The 19103-nt window shown below is 35.2% G+C and overlaps 1 protein-coding gene across 2 annotated transcripts in view; it reads right to left on the bottom strand.

The window, feature by feature from the left end:
• The window catches only part of RIT2 (Ras like without CAAX 2), a 383617-nt gene that overhangs the window by 170909 nt on the left and 193605 nt on the right, over positions 1 to 19103 (bottom strand). For both annotated transcript variants that reach the window (XM_030810507.1, XM_003267563.3), the window contains one exon: positions 17872 to 18063. In XM_030810507.1, the coding sequence (XP_030666367.1) occupies positions 17872 to 18063 (192 nt within the window). The remainder of the gene's footprint in view (positions 1 to 17871; positions 18064 to 19103) is intronic.

The raw sequence follows: 19103 nt of genomic DNA, 5'->3' as shown, positions 1-19103 counted from the left end.
CAAAATTTCAGATAGGAGAAATAAGTTCAAGAGATCTATTGTACAACATGGTGACTTTAGTTAGTATATTATATACTTAAAAATTGCTAAGAAAGTTGATTATGTGTTCTCACCATGAAAATGCTAAATTTGTGAAGTAATACATGTGTTAATTAACTCTATTTAGCCATTCCATAGGGTAAACAAATTTTAAAACATCATGTTGTACATCATGAATATATACAATTTTTACCTGTCAGTTAAAAAGCGAATAATAATTTATTATTTATGTATTCTTTTTTTTTTTTGAGACTGAGTTTCACTCTTTCACCCAGGCTAGAGTGCAGTGGCACGATCTTGGCTCACTGAAACTTCTCCGACTTCTGGTTTCAAGCAATTCTCCTGTGTCAGCCTCCTGAGTAGCTAGGATTATAAGTGCCTGCCACCAAGCCCAGCTAATTTTTGTATTTTTTAGTAGAGAAGGGGTTTCACCATGTTGGCCAGGCTGGTCTTGAACTCCTGACCTCGTGATCTGCCCGCCTTGGCCTCCCAAAGTGCTGGGATTACAGGCATGAGCCACCAGGCCCAACCGTGAATAATTAAAAAAAAAAAAGAATAAAAGATAATAAACCGGGGTCTGACCTGCATGAGTAACAACAGCAGAGAAACTCCAGCCATTCCAGTCTCTACTTCACATGTAATGCAGTAGCAGGCAGAACAACCCACTCTCAGAGCCAGCATCAGCAGAACCCTGCATCCTCCTGGCACCAATGGACTAGGAAAGTTCCTATTACCACTGCAGACAACATCAGAGGTTGAGCAGGAAGCCCCAAAGACGTCAAGTAACAAAACAGACTAGAAAGCATTGCAAGGAGAGGGACAACTAAATCATCATTGGACCCAAAGCCCACAAAAAGTAGTCCAGAACTCACATAAAAACCCTAAACAGAGCAACTTCCTGCCAAAACAGAAAATGTAAATAGGATTATGCATCTCCTAATGTAATGACTAAAATGTCTGGGATGCAATAAAAATCACTGGTACCAAAAACCAGAAAAAATCACAATATGAATGAGAAAAGACAATTATTTGATACCAATACCAAGACTATCCACATGTTGGAATTATCTGTTAAAGATTTTAGCCAGGCATGATGGCTCATGCCTGTAATTCTAGTGCTTTGGGAGGCCAAAGCAGGAGGATTCTTGGAGGCCAGGGGTTCCAGACCAGCCTGGGTAACGTAGTGAGACCCTGTCTCTATAAAAATTTTAAGAATTAGTCAGGGGTGATGGCATGTGCCTGTAGTCCCAGCTACCTGGGAGACTGAGTCAGGTGGGTTGCTTGAGCCCAAGATATAGAGGTTGTAGTGAGTTATGATCATCACTGCACTCCAGCGTGGGTGACAGAGTGAAACCCAGTCTCAAAAAAAAAAAAAAATTAAGGCAACCGTCATAAAATGCTTCAATAATCATTATAATTTACTGTAAAACAAATTTAGAAGACATGGAAAATCTCAGGACATAAATAGAATATATAAAAATAAAAAAGAATCAAATAAAAATTATGGAAGTGAAAAACAAAATAACCAAAGAAAAAAACAAGCAAAAATTTCACTAGATGTTCTCAATAGTAGAGTGGAAAAGACAGAAAAAAATCAGTGAAATTGAAGACAAATTAATAGAATTCACTCAATCTGAACAGCAAAGAGAAAATAGGCTAAAAGAAAAAATAAACAGAGATCAAGGGATCTGTAAGACAATAACAAAGATCTGACATTAGCATCATCATAATTTTGATAAAGAAGAGAAATGGAGAAGAGCTAAGAAAGTAGTCAAATAAATATTGGCTGAAAACCTCCCAAATTTGGCAAAACACATAAAGCTACAGATTCAAGAAGCTGAGCAAAACTCAACTAGGTTAAACCTAAAACTACACCAATCACATTATAATTAAACTCCTGAAAACTAAACACAAAGAATAAATCATTAAAACAGAGAAAACTGCTGCATTTTCTATAAAGAAAAAGTAAGTTTAATGACAGAATCTGTCATCTGAATCCATGGAAGACAGAAGGAAGTGATATATGTTTTATCAAGTGCTGAAAGAGCAGTCAATCCCAAATTATGTATCTGGTGAAATCATCCTTCATACTGAAATAAAGACATTCTCAGTTGAAGGGAAATTGAAAGAATTTGTTGCTAGCAGATTTATCATTAAAGAGTAGCCATAGGACTGCTGGTGGGAATGTATAGGTAGGTAAGTCGGTGCAAAAATAATTGTGGTTTTGCCATTGTTTTAAATGGCAAAAACCACAATTACTTTTGCTCCAACCTAATAAATTAGTACAACCACTATGGAAAATTGTATGGTGATTCCTTAAAGAACAAAAATTAGAACTATCCTTTGATGCAGGAATCCCACTATTGAGTATCTATCCAAAGGAAAAGAAGTCATTGTATGAAAAAGACACACACCCACACATGTTTATAGCATCACAATTCACAATTGCAAGGATATGGAACCAAACTAATTGCCCATTGACTGAGTGGATAAAGAAGATGTTGTACATGTACACCATGGTATACTACTCAGCCATAAAAAGGAATGAAATAATGTATTTTGCAGCAACTTGGACAGAGCTTGAGGCCACTATTGTAAGTGAAATGACTCAGGAATACAAAACCAAATATTATACGTTCTCACTTGTAAGTGAGAGCTAAGCTATGAGGACGCAAAGGCATAAGAGTGATATAATGGACTTTGAGGACTCAGGGGTTGGACTTTTAGGAGTAGGGTGAGGAATAAAAGAGTACACACTGGGGACAGTGTATACTGCTCAGGTCCACTAAAATCTCAGATATTACAACTAAAGAACATAACCATGCAACTAAAACACACCTATACCCCAAAAATTGTTGGAATACATTTAAAAACCCTCCAGTTTTGAAGTTCATATTTTGTAAATTTAAAAATCAAATCACCCTAATACAATAAAACAATTTATTTTCTCAAAAAAACAATTATTTTCTCAGGTGGCAGGTCCAATAAATCTCAGAAATCACCACTAAAGAACATAAACATGTAACCAAAACCCACCTATACCTAAAGATTGTTGGAATACATTTTAAAATCCTCCAGTTTTCAAGTTTATATTTTGCAAAGCTAAAAATCAAATCACCCTAATACAATAAAACACTTTATTTTCTTAAAATACAGAATGGCTGAAGGAAACTCTAAACTAAAAAAAAAAAAAAATTATAAAAGATGATGAGTGGGATCTTTAGAAAGTAAACAACAGAATGAGTAAAAATTGCAGTAAACATAAGAAGACCATCCTTCATTTCATGAGTTTAAAAATTATATTTTATATTTGGAGTAAAAGACGAACACCATCTGACATGGTGTTCTATGTATGCAGAGGAAATGATTGAGACAATTATACCTGAAAGCGGTTAAGGGGACCTACACTGAAGTAAGGTTTTTATACTTAACTTGAAACAGTAACACATTGACACCAGCAGGCAACTACCAAGAAAACTATATAAACAGCTATAATGAAAAACATAAATACATCAAAATAGAATTCTAAAACTATTTTCAAGTTATCCACAGTTAGGCCAAGATACATACAGACAAACAATGGACAACTGAGAAAGACAAAGTGAAAACAGAAAACAAATAATAAAAAGGCAGACATAGGCCCTAAACTATCAATAATTATTTAATTGTAACAGTCTAAACCAATTAAAAGGTAGTGATTTGCATAGTGGAATTAACAAACACCACCCACTTATATGTGGGCTGTAAGAAATCTGTTTCAAGCATTATTGATACGGACAGGAGGCAGGGAAATACTGGGTATAAGAGAGTGGTTTCCTGGCAAGGGCTCCACTCTCAAGCCTGGAAACCCACAACCCTAAATGGGAACAGGCATTCCTGTTTTCCTGCCCAAATGTTGCATTTTGGCCCACAACACCCCGTTAACCTGTACATATATAAACCCGAATCCTCAGGCTCCAAGAGCAGATGAGCAGAGGAACAGAAGAGTGGCAAAGCGGCAGAGTGGCAGAGTGGTGAGGCAGAGGAGAGAAGAAAAGGAGCACCTGAATGTTGACAGGAGTTCAGCTGGGGACAGTTGGAGAGGTTGGCTGCAGGATGACCATACTCCAGGGGATGATCATCTTCCCACTCCATCCCCTTTCCAGGTTCCCATCCATCTCACTGAAGCCACCTCCATCACTCAGTAAAATCCCCACAGTCACCATCCTTCAAGTCCAAGTGACCTGATTCTTCCTGGATGCTGGACAAGGACCCAGGAACCAAGAGGGCAGGGTGTAAAAGGCTGTCATCTGACTCTCCACTGAGCTGGTTTAACATTTAGCCATCTGTGGACAGCAGCTGCTAAAAGGATATTAATTGTAACACACCCCTAGACACTACCATGGGGCCAGGGTCCAAAAGCGCTCGCCCTTGCTCCTGCACCTGCCCATCTGCCTGCTCCCTTTCCAGTAAGGGATTTGAGCACATGGTGGTAGAGCCACATTCCTGTTGCAAGTCCCAAGAGGGGTCAGAAGACTCTCCTGTTTCATTATGACACAGATAAGTTGAAAGCAAAAGGATAGAAAAGATATATCAGGCTAACATTGATTTTTAAAAAGGAACAACTATAATAATACCAGATCAAGGAGACTTAAAAGCAAACGAAATTACTACACACAATGAAGGACATTACAAAATTATAAATGGATTAATTTGCCAAGAATATAGCAATCCTAAATGTGTTTGGACCAAACAAGAGAACTTCAAAATACATAGAGTAAAAACCAATAGAACAGAATGAGAAAGAAATCCATAATTATAACATGGGTTTCAAAATCCCTTTTTTTTAATTTTTTTATTATAGTTTAGGTTTTAGGGTACATGTGCACAATGTGCAGGTTTGTGACATATGTATCCATGTGCCATGTTGATTCTGCACCATTAATCGTCATTAGCATTAGGTATATCTCCTAACCCGTCCCCCCCCCCCCCCCCACAACAGTCCTGGAATGTGATTCCCTTCCTGTTCCATGATTCTCATTGTTCAATCCCCCGGCGCCTGTAGTCCAGCTACTCGGAGGCTGAACAGGAGAATGCGTGAACCCGGAGCAGAGCTTGCAGTGAGCGAGATTGCGCCACTGCACTCCAGCTGAGCAAGACTCCGCTCAAAAAAAAAAAAAAAACTCCAAAATCCCATTTTTAACAATTGATAGAAATCAGCAAGGATAGCGAATAATGAAACATTAAACAACAAGATCTACTGACATTTACAGAACATTGTAACCATCTACAGCAGAGTACATATTCTTTTCAAGCTTACATGGAACATTCACCTAGATAGACTATATCATGGTAATAGAACAAACTTTAACAAATAAAAAAAAAAAAAATCACACAGAGTATGTTCTCTGACCACAATGTATCAAAGAAGAGTATAGCAATAACAGCAACTCAGGTGGAAATTTTTCAACATCTTACAAATTAAAAATATACTCCTAAATAATGCATTGGTCAAATAGGAAATTTCAAGGGAAAATAATACATAGAGTGGAATAAAAATAAACACAAAATATATTTTTAAGAAGACATAAAGAAGAGCAAAATAAATTCAAAACAAGCTGAAGGAAGAAAATAATAAAGATAACATCAGAAATCAATGAATTTGTAAACAGGAGAATAGGAAACTAATAAAACTAAAAGCCAACTCATTTAAAAAAATCAATAAAATTGGTAAACTTTTAGCAAGATTGACAAACATAAATTGAGACAAGACCTAAATCATAAAATCAGAAATGCAATAGAAGACATCTCAACAGATCCATGGGTAACTACATAAGATAGTGGATATGTTAATTTGTTTCACTACAGCAACCATTTTATCATATATACATATCTTAGAACATTATGTTATATGCCTTATATATATATATGAAAAATTTTTATTGAAACAAATTTTAAAAATGATTACAAGGAAATATTATGAATAACTTTACACTCATCGATTCAGTAAGGTGGAAGGAATAAACTTCTTGAAGACCACAAACTCCTCAAACTCAGTCAAAATCAAATAGATAAATGGAATAGTTCTATAACTATTGAAGAAATCAAATTTTTATTTTAAAAACTTCTGCTCAAGAAATTTCCAGGCCCAGACGGTTTCACTGGAAATTTTACCAAATATTCAAAAAAGAATTAACACAAATTTTACACAATTTCTTTCAAAACCAGAAAAGGGAATACTTCCTAATTCATATTATGAAGCCAGTATTATACTGATACCCAAGCCCAACAGGGATCACATGAAATGTAAAAAATGTAGACCAATATATCTGATTAACTTAGATGAAAATAATTCTGAACAAAATTTTATCAAAATATTATGGAAAAATATATATGTATAATAATGCACTATGATAAAATGTGACTTATTCCAGGTATGTGAGACTAATTAAATATTCAAAATGTATTAATGTAGTCCACCATTTCAATAAGCCAAGGAAAAAAAACTTATCATATCATTTACTACAGAAAAATCATATTAAATACCCATTCATGAAAAAAAATTCACTTTCAGTAAATTAGGAATATAGATGAATGTCCCCAAACTTATAAAGAATACCTATAAAAAAAACTATACCAAACATCATAATGGTGAAAAATTGAATGCTTTCCCTCTAAGATTGGACACAAGGCAAAGATGTCTTTCCTTACACTTACAGAAATGATCCTGGAAATTTTAGCCACTGCAATAGGCAAGGAATGGAAATTAAAGACATACAGATGAGAAAGAAAGAACTAAAACTCTCTATTTACAAATCACAAGCTTGTCTGTATAAAACATCCCAAGTAATATACAATATACTTTAAGAACTAATAAGTTTCTCTCATGATGAATACACAAAATGCAATTGCATTTCAACATACAGATAAGAAATAATTGGAAACAAATGAATAACAAAAATATAATACCATTTCCATTATTCCTAAGAAAATTATATAGGTATGAATCTAACAGCTACAGTTTTTGCATAATTAAAATTATAAAATGTTGATGAAGAAATCAAAGAAGAGCTAAATACTTGGAAAAACATATTCATGGATTGGAAAACTCAACATAGTAAAGATGTCAATTCAACATAATTTAACCAATAGGTTTAATTTAATTTCTTTCAAAATGTCATTGCAGTTCTTTGTAAACATAAAATTACTCTAAAATTAACAGAGAAACATCAAGCATTAAAATAGACAAAATATGTTTTAAAAAGAAGAAAAACGAGGGAGGAATTATTGATGTTAAGACTTATGTATGTATGCTGAACTAATCAAGTCAGTCTGGTAGTGGCAGAAAGATAGACGGATCAAAGGAACAGAATAGAACATGCAGACATAACTCCACATGAATATGCCCAATTAATTTTTTATAAACTTGTAAAAGCATTTCAATAAAGAAGGAAAAGACTCTTCAATAAATGATGCTGGAGCAATTAACCATCCATCAGCCAAAAAAAAACCACTTTATACAAAAATAATTTTCAAAATGGATAATTGGTATAAATGTGAAACAAAATGATAGAATTTTTAGAAAAGAACATAGGAGAAACTCATGGGTACCTACGACTAGGCAGTGTTCTGAGATTTGATACCAAAACCACAATTCATAAGAGGGAAAACATCAATACATTGAGTTCATCAAAACGTAAAACTTTTACTCTGTAAAAGATCCCATTAAAAGACAAACTACTGACTAGAACCAAATATTTCCAAGTCACATATCTACAAAGGGTTGGAATCCAGAATATGCAAAGAACTCTCATAACTCAAACTTAAAAAAAAAAACAATCCAACAAGAAAATAGTCAATGGACACAACGAAAATGAAAATAAGCATTATCTTAGGCGAAATAAGCCAGGAACAGAAAGACAAATACTTAATTATTTCACTTATACATGGAATCTAAACAAGTTGGGTTCACAGAAAGAGTAAAAAGGTGGTTACTAGGGACTGCAGGGAGGGGTTGGTAAGATGGTCAAAGGATACAACATTTTGGCTAGTTAGGAGTAATAAGGACAAGTGATCTATTCTGCAACATGGTGGCTGTAGTTATAACAATGTGCAATTCCTTGTAAATAACCAAGAGTAGATTTTAAGTGTTCTCACCACAAAAAATAAGTATGTAAGGTAATGCATATGTTAACTAGTTCAATTTAGCCATTTCACCATGTATAATTTTACAAAACATCATGTTGTACCTGATAAATATATATAATTTTCCTTGTCAATTAAAAAGGTAAATAAGAAAAGAAAATTGTCAGAAGCATGTACAGATACTTAACTGTAGAGGATATTCAGATGACAAATACACTCATGAAAATATGTTCAATATCATTAGTCATTAGAATAATGCAAATTAAAATCATAATGAGATATCACTATACGCTGATCCAAATGACTAAAATGAAAACTAGTGATAATATCTAATGCTGGCAAGGGTGAGACTATAAAATAATAGAGGCATTCTGGAAAATACTTCAGCATTTCCTTTCAAAACCAAAATGGACTTATCATAAGATCTAGCAATTGTGCTCTTGGGCATTTATTCCAGAGAATTAAAAGCTTATGTTCACACAGAAACTTGTGTGTGAATGCCCATAGCAGCTTTCTTCATAATAGCACCAAAGTGGAAATTACCCAAATGTCCCTGAAAAGGTGAATAAACAAATTGTGATATATCCAAATCCGAATGCTATTTAGTAATAAAAAGAAACATGCTACTGATAACAAAAACTTGGATATAATTCAGGAAATAATGCTGAGTGAAAAACAATCTCAAAAGAATGCATATTAACTCATTTTGTTCATATAATAATCAAAAAATAAAATAATTATATAGATGAAAAATGAGGTAGTAGACTAGTTCCCAACTAGTAGTTAGGGGTTGGGATAGGAAGGGGATGGAGAAGGAGCAACACGATGGGCCTCAGAGTAATGGCAGAGTTGAGTGTCTTGATTATGCTGGTGGTTAAGCAGGCTACACATGTGACATAATTGCATCAAATTATACACATACACACATGCATGAGTACATGTATAACTGGTGAAATATGAACGAGCTTTGTGGATTGAATCAATGTCACTTTATTGTTCTTCATATTATTCAAGAGTTGCATAAGATGTTAACATTGGGAATGTTAAGAGAAGGATGCACAGGGTTTTTATACACATTTGTTTGTAACTTCTTGTGGATCTGTAATTATTTCTAAATAAACAATCTGTAAAAGCTGAATTATGTAATTCCCTAAGCATGTGGTTGAGTTAAAGTAAAAAAAAAAAAATAATAGTACTCCATGAACACACAGCTAGTGCTCCTGATTCTGAGTATCTGTAGTTCAGTCTATGGATATCATTCATTTGGATTTACGGTATTGTCTTGAATTATCTAATGCACCTACATTTATACATATAATTACACACCCCGCCCCCCATACACTTGATTATTGAGTACAGCCAGAGCCTAACTGCTGAGTGTTGAGGAAATTTTCCACAAATGTTAGGGTTTGGGCAGGCAAGGATACCTGGGAAAGGGTATAGAGACCTGAAATCTTATGTAGGGTAATAAAAAATTTAAAAAACTTTACTCACTCAGTATTTACTTCCTTTTTGGCACCTCTTTGAAGTGATTGGTTTTAAAAATTACAAAAGGTTAGTTAAGAGTGGTATTGTAATATTGGATTTCATTTCAAGGAACCAATCCAATTCCCCAACAGCTTTGCTTTTTTCTTTTCCTTAAAAAGAAACAAGCTTATTTCCCAAAGCCTTTTCTGGCTTGTCAATTTTACAAATGCAGTCAATGATCCATGAAAACCAAACAATTCAGTGTAAGACAATTTAAATAAAGAAGGAAAGCAAACAGTTACAATGTCAGTTCAATCTGAGGGAACACAGGCTCTGTTCCAATGAAACATGAAACTATCAACTGGAAGTCTATTTAGGTGTAGATGTGCAACATAAATGGTGAAATTTAGATTTTTCTAAATGACAAATTTGCCTAAAAACTAGATTAAATCTGTAACACTTTCAACATTGTTGTTTTTAACATAAACGCTATTTTATATTTTAAACATTTGTATATATGCATCTATATATATACATATATTTGTATATATGCGCATATATAGTATATATACATGTATTATTATTATATATATATTACACTATATGTGTATATATATTTTTTCTTTTAGGTCTCAAATATTTCATTTAAGGCCTTTAAAACACTTGTAGGTTCTATGCTCTTATAGTGTCCCAAAATAAAATTATCCTTCATTTACTTCATTTTATATTCTAGGCCACTGGCTCTCTAACTTTAGCATACTATACTCTAGAATCACCCAGCTAATTTGTTAAAATAGATTGCTGTGCCCTACCCACAGAGTTTCTGATTTACCAGAACTAGGATGGGGTCTGATAATTAGTATTTCTAATGAAGATCACAGGTGGTACTATCTCTTCTGGTTTGGGGACAACATTTTGAGAACCACAGTTCTCATCCAAGATGAGTTTTTCCATACATTTAAAAGTTAGTTTAGCTTTTCTGGAATGGCCAGTAATCTTTTGTATGTGTCTGTTGTCTATCTCCAGATTACTCGCCTTTACTTAGCTCATAAACTATGCAAAAAGGCAGTAATTTCTTCAAGGCTCTCTTAGGCATATTTCAGTTATTAAAGAATTGCTACTCTGTTTTACAGCTGAAAAAGTGGGAAATAATTTCAAATTTAATTTTGCAAAATCCATGTGCTGAAGCCTGTATCAGAAAGCTCCCTAGGCCTTCACCCAGATTAGTTACTGTTACTTTTCACACAATTCGTATGCACTTGATTAGCTACTTTCTAATTTGTAAGAGAGCATATTAGAAGAATAATAACCCAAAGACTATTACAATAATCCAGATGAGGGATAGGGATAGTAGCACCCAGTATTTATTGAGGCACTACTCTGTGACATACACTGTGCTAGATAATCTACTGACATTATCTCATCTGTCCCACCCAAAAAACAATGACAGAGATATTATCATCCTATTTTACAGAAGTAGACACTGAGACAGAGTCTGAAGCACAAGATATTTATTAGGAATCAACATTTGTGAAAGGAAGGAGAAGGAGGCAGGGTTGAGCAGAGGGAGAAGTTGAACGTTAATGCAAGCCCAACAGAGTCTTTACCAAACTAGTGGGGGCTCCCTAGCAAGATTTGCCTGTCAGTATCTCACATTGGGCTGAAATGGCTGGAAATGTATGCCTACACTTAACTGGAAATGAGTTTCCCCAGAAACAGTGTGACATCAAGCAAGGAGGCTCTATGTAGCTGAGGCTGACCCTTTAAGCACTTAATGGCTGGAAGCTATCTATGAATTATATCTTCCTACTCCTGTGCTGGATAAGAAGTACTTCTCTGAAGAACTTAGGTACAAATCAGTGTCTGTCACTGATTCATCCAAGGACACAGTAATCATCCGAGTAACAATTCAAACCCAGGACTATCTGATTCTTTCAACTACATAATCTGTTAGTTTCTGTATGCTGCTTACACTTCTTAACAATGTCATGAGGACTCCATCATGGACACCCACTGGATTGTGTGATAATGCAGTAATGACCTCAGGTATCACTGAGGAATGTAGAAGAATTTGTTGCTACACGAAAGGTCTGTAAACCTCACTGTAATCTTGTCACTTGCCATCCTGTCAGTGTGCAGTATGAGTATGGAATTTGTGAACAGTCAGCAAGCACTATCCCTTTCACTCAAGCTACTATCATTTCTCATTCTGATGACTGAAAGAGCCTCCAAATGCATCTCGCTGCTTCATGGTTGCTTCAACCAATGTCAAGACTGACTAAATAGAAATGTATTCATACCACAATTCTGCTCAAATGTTTTAAACAATTGTTGTTCTAATTTAAATAAAATCCAAACTCTTACCAAAGAACTTTTTAGCTCTATAAAACCTGACCCTGCCTCCTCAACCAGCTATTATGGCTTTCAAATATGCTAAGCTAAATCCAATTGTGAAGATTTTGCAAGTGCTATTTGTTCTGTCTGGAATGCTCTTCACCCAAATCCTCCCCACAGTCCAGAGTTGTGCTCAATGCTGTCTTTTTAGAGAGGCCATCTTGACCATCCTAGAGAAAATACAGTTCTGATTCTTAAACTCCACATGCCAACGCCTTCCCTTGCTTCATTTACCTCCTTTGCTCTTTTCACTGCTCAGAATTGTGTACACATGTGTGTATGTATGCATGCATATTTGAGTGTGTATAATTTTATTCCTAGTACCATTTTTGCAATGTGCAGTTAGAATGCACATAACTGTACTCAAATTGCTCATTGTCTGTCTCCTCCACTGTAACTTCACATTATTGCATATAGAGATATTAGCTGTCAAGTTCATCTGTGTACTCCCAGATTCTGAAAGAGTGCTTGTTACCCACTGGGAAAATGAATTAAATTTAAAAAATGACAATAGTGAAAACATGTATGTGTAAGCTAAGGTAATTCAAATTCCAGTTCTACAACCAACCAGTTTGGATAAATCATGTGAAACTCTAAGCTTTGTTTTATTTTGTTTTGTTTTCTGTCTCAATTGGAGTTAATACATTCACATTTATTTAATTAAATTAAATAACATATTACAAAATGCTATGGAAAAGATAAATAGGGCTAATTAATTGTTAAGTGAATTTGGCTATCTATCCCAAAATAATGAGTAAATTACCGAACTTTTTTTTCTCTTCAAAAAATAAGCCCTCATCATTTAGAAAATATGTTTATATAAATTTTCCAATGCACTGATGATGAAAGATAATTAAGCACTACTCTTATTTTTTTAAGTTTGAGCGGTATTTGCAATTAATTACTACTTTACACTATATCCAATATGCTCTGCTATATATTTATGTTTTGTCTTTGATTAAATGTGTCTACAAGGGAGACACTATGAAATTATGCTTAGGATGCTTGATATGTGTGTACTAGGCAGACTGATCTTCCAAGTTTCCCACTGATCACTCTACTGCTTGTGTACACTCATAAGACCCAAGGTTTCTTTCTTCCTCTCTAGATTGATCCTTTTCGGTCCTTCCTAAAATAACTGTCACCGTTCACCTTATCTTTCTTACTTGGTCAAGATATTCATTCATTCATTCAGTATCTTCGTTCTTCAAATGTGCTACCCACATGGGTCTCTCCTGGTTTTCAAAAAGCACTGCACCTAGGAAATGTGCTATATTGTTCAACATTTAATTGTATTGTTTAAGGGGGGCTTTCTCCCTACATCATAGGCACAGATCCTGAGGAGAATAGAAAGTTCTTGAGGACAGGGACTGGATTACTCATGCCTTTACTATATTCCAAAACCATCACCACCCTCCAAAGATAAGTAGATGCTTGATAGAACTCTGAATAGATATTATGCTTTTTTAATCCAGTAATTCCTAATTCACATGGTTCCAAATACCCCTCTAAGTAAAGAAATGAAACTATTTTAATTAGATATCTCACTAAAGAATAAATAAAGGCCTTTCATGATTTCAACTCAGTACTTCAAGAGTTATGTAGACTGTGGGAAGCAGAGCTTCAAGGCCTAAAGCTGAGAATCAAGCTGCAATTACGCTGTTGGTACCGAAAGGTTTGTCTATCTTCAGGATATCTTCAGGATAAAACAGTTTAGCCAGGCGCAGTGGCTTATGCCTGTAATCCCAGCACTTTGGGCGGCCGAGGCTGGAGGATCACCTGAGGTCAGGAGTTCGAGACCAGCCTGGCCAACATAGTGAAACCACGTCTCTACTAAAAATACAAAAATTAGCTGGGCATAGTGGTGGGCACCTGTAATCCCAGCTACGTGGGAGGCTGAGGCAGGAGAATCACTTGAACCTGGGAGGTGGAAGTTGCAGTGAGCGGAGATTGTACCACTGCACTCTAGCCTGGGCGACAGAGCGAGACTCCATCTCAAAAAAAAAAAAAGTTTGTGGTCTGCAATTGATGTAAAACTTTCTAATCTAGCTCCCAAATCCCTGAAACTTCCTTCATTCATAGACTACTTCTACTTTGCACAGCCGTTCAGGATTTTGGAAAAAGAGAAATCCAGGACTGTCTCCTTCTACTCTCCAGCGGGAAGACAGAAGCCTGCATGAATAGGGACAAAGAGCATGGGAGCTCAAGGACCTAACGTTGTTCAGGAATTAAGACAGGCTTTAGAATAGTCTGGATAAACTTTGGACAGAATTTTTTGGCTGTTATAAAACAGAACTTTACAGTAATTTTGAAACCCATTTCCTTACTTTTATTTTTCCTCTCACCAAAAGGATAAGGAAACCAACTTTGGGCTACTGCTTGCTTGTCCATGGCCTGGAACTGCCCACTCCAAACCCAAAGAATTATTATCCTGATTCTTCCTGCTCCTCCTTGTCCATAAGATGCTATTGCTCTGAGAAGCATGCTAGTATCTTGAAGCTGATATAAACAAATAAATTCATGATAAAATGGCAATGGTTTGTAGGCCAACCATAAGACATAGTGAGATTTTAAGTCAGAACACACTGGGTTTTGTCTCTCAACTCTAACTAGCTGTGTGACCTTGAACAAGTTATTGAATGTATTAGAGATTCACTTGACTCATATGTAAATAGGTACAAAGGAGACTACTTCCTGGTCTTGTGGTGAGGATTAAATAAAATCATGTGTGTAACGTGCCCAGCACAGAGCCTTGAAAACACTAAATGTATCATCAGTAATATCACCATCAAAATCAATATTTTTCACAGATTAAATACTATCCTTTGAATCCTTCCACATTAAAGCTCAAGGAGGTGAATAATGATAAACACATAATACATTAAAACTCATTGTCTTTTCATTTATTTTTTATCTTTTTTAGAAAGGGCCCTGGGATTTCCCAAAATGCATTAAGAATATAGGCACCTATTCTTACCAAATATGAAAAGAAGCAGCTTCAACCATCAGAATTCTTCCCTTCCAAACTCTTTCAGTGTAGGCTGATAAGGAATAAGAATTGCTTAGTGAGAATCCTACTCCTTTGCCTCTCACCACTAAACAATAGCACCAGCGTAATTTCACCTTGGAGAGTTTAACTTTATAACTCTAGGAATTCTCACAGAATTCTTTTGAGCTGCAAACCATCTAGGTGTCAGCATCTTTATTTTTCTTTTGAGTTTGCTTTTTTTTTTACATGAAGAAATAGAAACCTAACCTTTCAGATATTGATGAACAAAAAGAGTACAATGTGATAGTGTTTTAGTCTTAATTTTGTCACTAGCTGCGATAGTTTAGTAAAGTCAATTGCTATCAATATATTTATTTGTCAAATGTCCTCAGTCTTCAAATGCTTGGTTTACAAATACACAGAGCAGTTACAAGATAAAAGTGTGAATTGAAATCATTTTGCTCAGAAGAAACCACTCTGCAGTTTTAAGAATAATTATTGCTATCACAACCACAGCCAGAAGCCAGATTTTTACATCAACACTTCATTACTGGAGACAGTGATACACAAACATTTTTACAAAGACTGCAATTTGTGTTTTCATGGTTTTTGCACTTTCTGTGACTATCTTGTTTACAGTACTTGCTTTTATCTACAAGGAAAAGACTATCAAATCTGCAAAGTTACTCAACTTAGTATCTTTTCCTGGGTTTTTATTTCAGTGACATTTGTAATGCTTGTGATTCACTTCACTGCTAATCTGAAAGGAGCAGCTAATTATCCAGGCTGGGATAGGGGTTCTGATAAACATGCCTTTGTGAGATCCTAAGTATCACCTTTGAGCCTGGTAAGACAGGGCCTGGAGAGTGAGGGAAAAGTAAATGTCAGCCAGCTTTGGAGTCATGAAGAGCAATCATTGTAGAGAAAGTTTAGTTGATTTTTGGCCTGAAAAAATGTTTCCTGAATGTTTTCAAATTCACTAGCTTTTCAGAGTCACTTATAGCTTTCCTAACTGAAACCCTGTCAGAGGTTTTTGTACTCCAGGAATTCTTAGAAGTGCAACAAAAATGGGCATATGATCACTTGGTGGCACATTTAGGGTGCTTTGTCACACTAGTTCCTAGAGGCCCTAAGAAAAGTAAAGCATTAGCACTCTTCAGAGGAGTATAGGAAAGGTTCAGCTACTAAGCCTCCAACTTTCTTCCTTTCTGCCAAGTATCTAAAATAGATTCTATTTAACTGATGAGATAAACTTGAATTCTTAACCCATAGAAATGCAACCATATCATTCTGAACATGTCTTTGGAGAAAGAGAAACAACAAAGTAAGACAGCAGAACAGTTGCAGAGGAGATGAACAAATATTACAGTTCCTAAAACAATAATTAGCTGCCATTTTAAGATGCTTAGATTCTCAAGTAAAATATACAAAAATATCACCACAAAAATGCATTGCACTAAATCATAGAAATATATTCCCTGTTAAACATCAACTTGTAAACATGGACTCTGTGTGAGATCTTTTCAATTTAAGAAAACTTAAAACATATTAAGCATGAAAATCCATATTTACAATACCCTTAAGATAGGAGACAACTATTTGTTTTAGTGGAGATTCCTACGTTAGTAAAAGGTTTTACTAGTTGACTAATTTAAATAGGCTAACGATAAATCATTAACTGGAATAACATGAACTATTGAAAGCCAGTTCAAATTTAAGGTCAATGAAAAGAAAGATGAAGCATCTCAATTTATAACAAAGCAACTCAATTTAGAAAATTAGATTTACAAAATTTGATTTACATGCCACTTCTCAGTAATGTTACTTTGTACAATGTGATTCATGGGAATGGAATTGTGATATGATTTGCCTGATTCTTGAACCAGGGCAACTGATTTATCATTACTATCTTGAGATCTCAGGGAGGAAGCCATCACAGTTCGGCCATCTGTTATTGCCCAAGAAGTAGTGTCTGACCAGATGAGAAGAAAATATAATCAATGAACTATGTAAGTTATGGTAATGGATCCCAATCTAAGCTAGCCATAGTTTCTTCCTTATAAATTTTGTTTGTTCGGAGAAGTTTTGAGACTGTCTGTTGATCACATTGATATAGCAGATGCAGCCTGAAGGAAATGGATGGTATATAAAAGTAATTTCTGATGCAACCTGAGAAATAGTGGCTTGTTCTAATTCTGGAAGGAGGGAAAGATTCTGTTTTGATCATCTATTGCTGCATGAAAAATTACTCCCAAAACATGGTAGCATAAACAATTTCATTTTATTTGCCACTGATTCTCTAGGTCGGAAATCCAGACAAGGCTTACCTGGGAGATATTCGTGTTCCATGTGGATTGGCTGGCTATCTTATGAGGTTACAGTTACATGGTGGCTGGTGCTGAAACATGCAAAGTGGCTTTGCCCACATGTGTAGTGTCTTGGCAGGGACAGCTGTGAGCCTGAATCTCATTTTGTCCACATGACTATCTTCTCATGGTTAGCTTGGGCTTCTTTACTTGAACTCAAGGGTGAGCAGTTCAAGTGGCAATGGCAGAAACTGCAGAAATCTTAAGGCTACACTTCAGAAGTCAACAAGAATCATTTCTACTGTATTCAGTATATAATCCCAGATCCCAGGGGATGGGGCACTAGTAAGGGCACTCTGCAAAATAGCATATGTGGTGAAATATTATGGAGGCCAACACAATTTACCATGGGACCACCATGACTTATTAGAAAAATCATGTGCATAATTTCTTTCTCATAATTTTCAGTGTGAACCTGGGAAAGCAGTCATATTTTGTACTATGCATCCTCAGAGCAAAAGACAGAAGCTACCAGATAAAATTGGCACTCACCTGGCGGAACTGTTCCAGATCAATTTTGTTACCCACCAGCACCAGGGGAATTTCATAGGTGTGGCGGACCTGAAAAATGAGCTCTTTAAACTTGGCTGCCTCCTGAAATGATTGACGGTCAGTGACGGAGTAGCAGATGATGAAGCCTTCCCCACCTCGCATGTACTGCTCCCGCATGGCTGTGAATTCTGCCTGCAGGAAAAAAAAAAATTAGTTTTGGGCTCTCAATATAGCTAATTAATATGAGGTTTAAATGTAATCATTATGAAATTTGAATGTTTTAAACTATTAAGAATATTGATATTTAATAATAGATTTCATTTATGAGATCTTAGAAAAACATATTAAACAGCAATTTTTACTCATGGACTCTTAGGGATTATATAAAGATGATGTTTTTTAATTTGTAATGACCTCACTTTAAGAAAATGAATCTAAATGTTTATACTCCAATCATTAAATTTATTTGAACCCAGGCTAGATATTCTTTAAATTACATATTTCAGATATTTTCTCACTCCCTATTTATTGGAACCAATTTTCTTTTCTGGAAACATTGAAGAAAAAAAATTGTATAATCTAAGGAAGTTGGTTTCACTTTGCAAATGAAAGTTGGTTTGTATAGGGGATTTGCCATACGTCTGCCAAGGAATCTGGGGGAACAAATTTTTCTACTCAAAAATATGAAAATGAATTAGAGTTAGACCTTGGTTTTCCTTGTGAATGGAAAAAGTTATTAGCATTGATAATTCCAGATCCAGTTATTTGTTTGGGTGTTAGATTTGTCTCATGAAGGTGCATAAACAGAAGGATCTGGATTGTTGAGGGATGGTTCAATTTCTACATTCTGCTGACTCTTTCATCTTCTTTCAACTACAACTTCTCGGTGACTGAGAATTCAATATTTGGTCTGAATTACAATTTGGAAGGTTCCTTTAAGTCTAAAATATCTGTTTTCATTCAATTTTATTCTGAAACTACTGTTAAAATGACAATGGCTAATTAGATAGAAGCGATGGAAAATATGAAACTTCTGTCGGTGGAATAAGCAATGAAAGAACAAAAGAGCATGTTGTGACTTGGACAATTTGTGCTATAAGTAATCAAAAAAATAAAAGTTTAGATGGGTTTTAACTGTGTTTGAAGAATTTGAGAAAATGGGACTTCTTTACCTAGCAAAATGTTTATAAGAACTCACAAAATGCCCTACTCAGAGTAATTGCTTAAATAAT

This window comes from Nomascus leucogenys, chromosome 4 (assembly GCF_006542625.1).
Source record: "Nomascus leucogenys isolate Asia chromosome 4, Asia_NLE_v1, whole genome shotgun sequence".
Lineage (NCBI taxonomy): Eukaryota > Metazoa > Chordata > Mammalia > Primates > Hylobatidae > Nomascus > Nomascus leucogenys.
The sequence above is the reverse complement of the archived record's forward strand: the minus strand, read 5'-3'. Positions and strand labels throughout refer to the sequence as shown.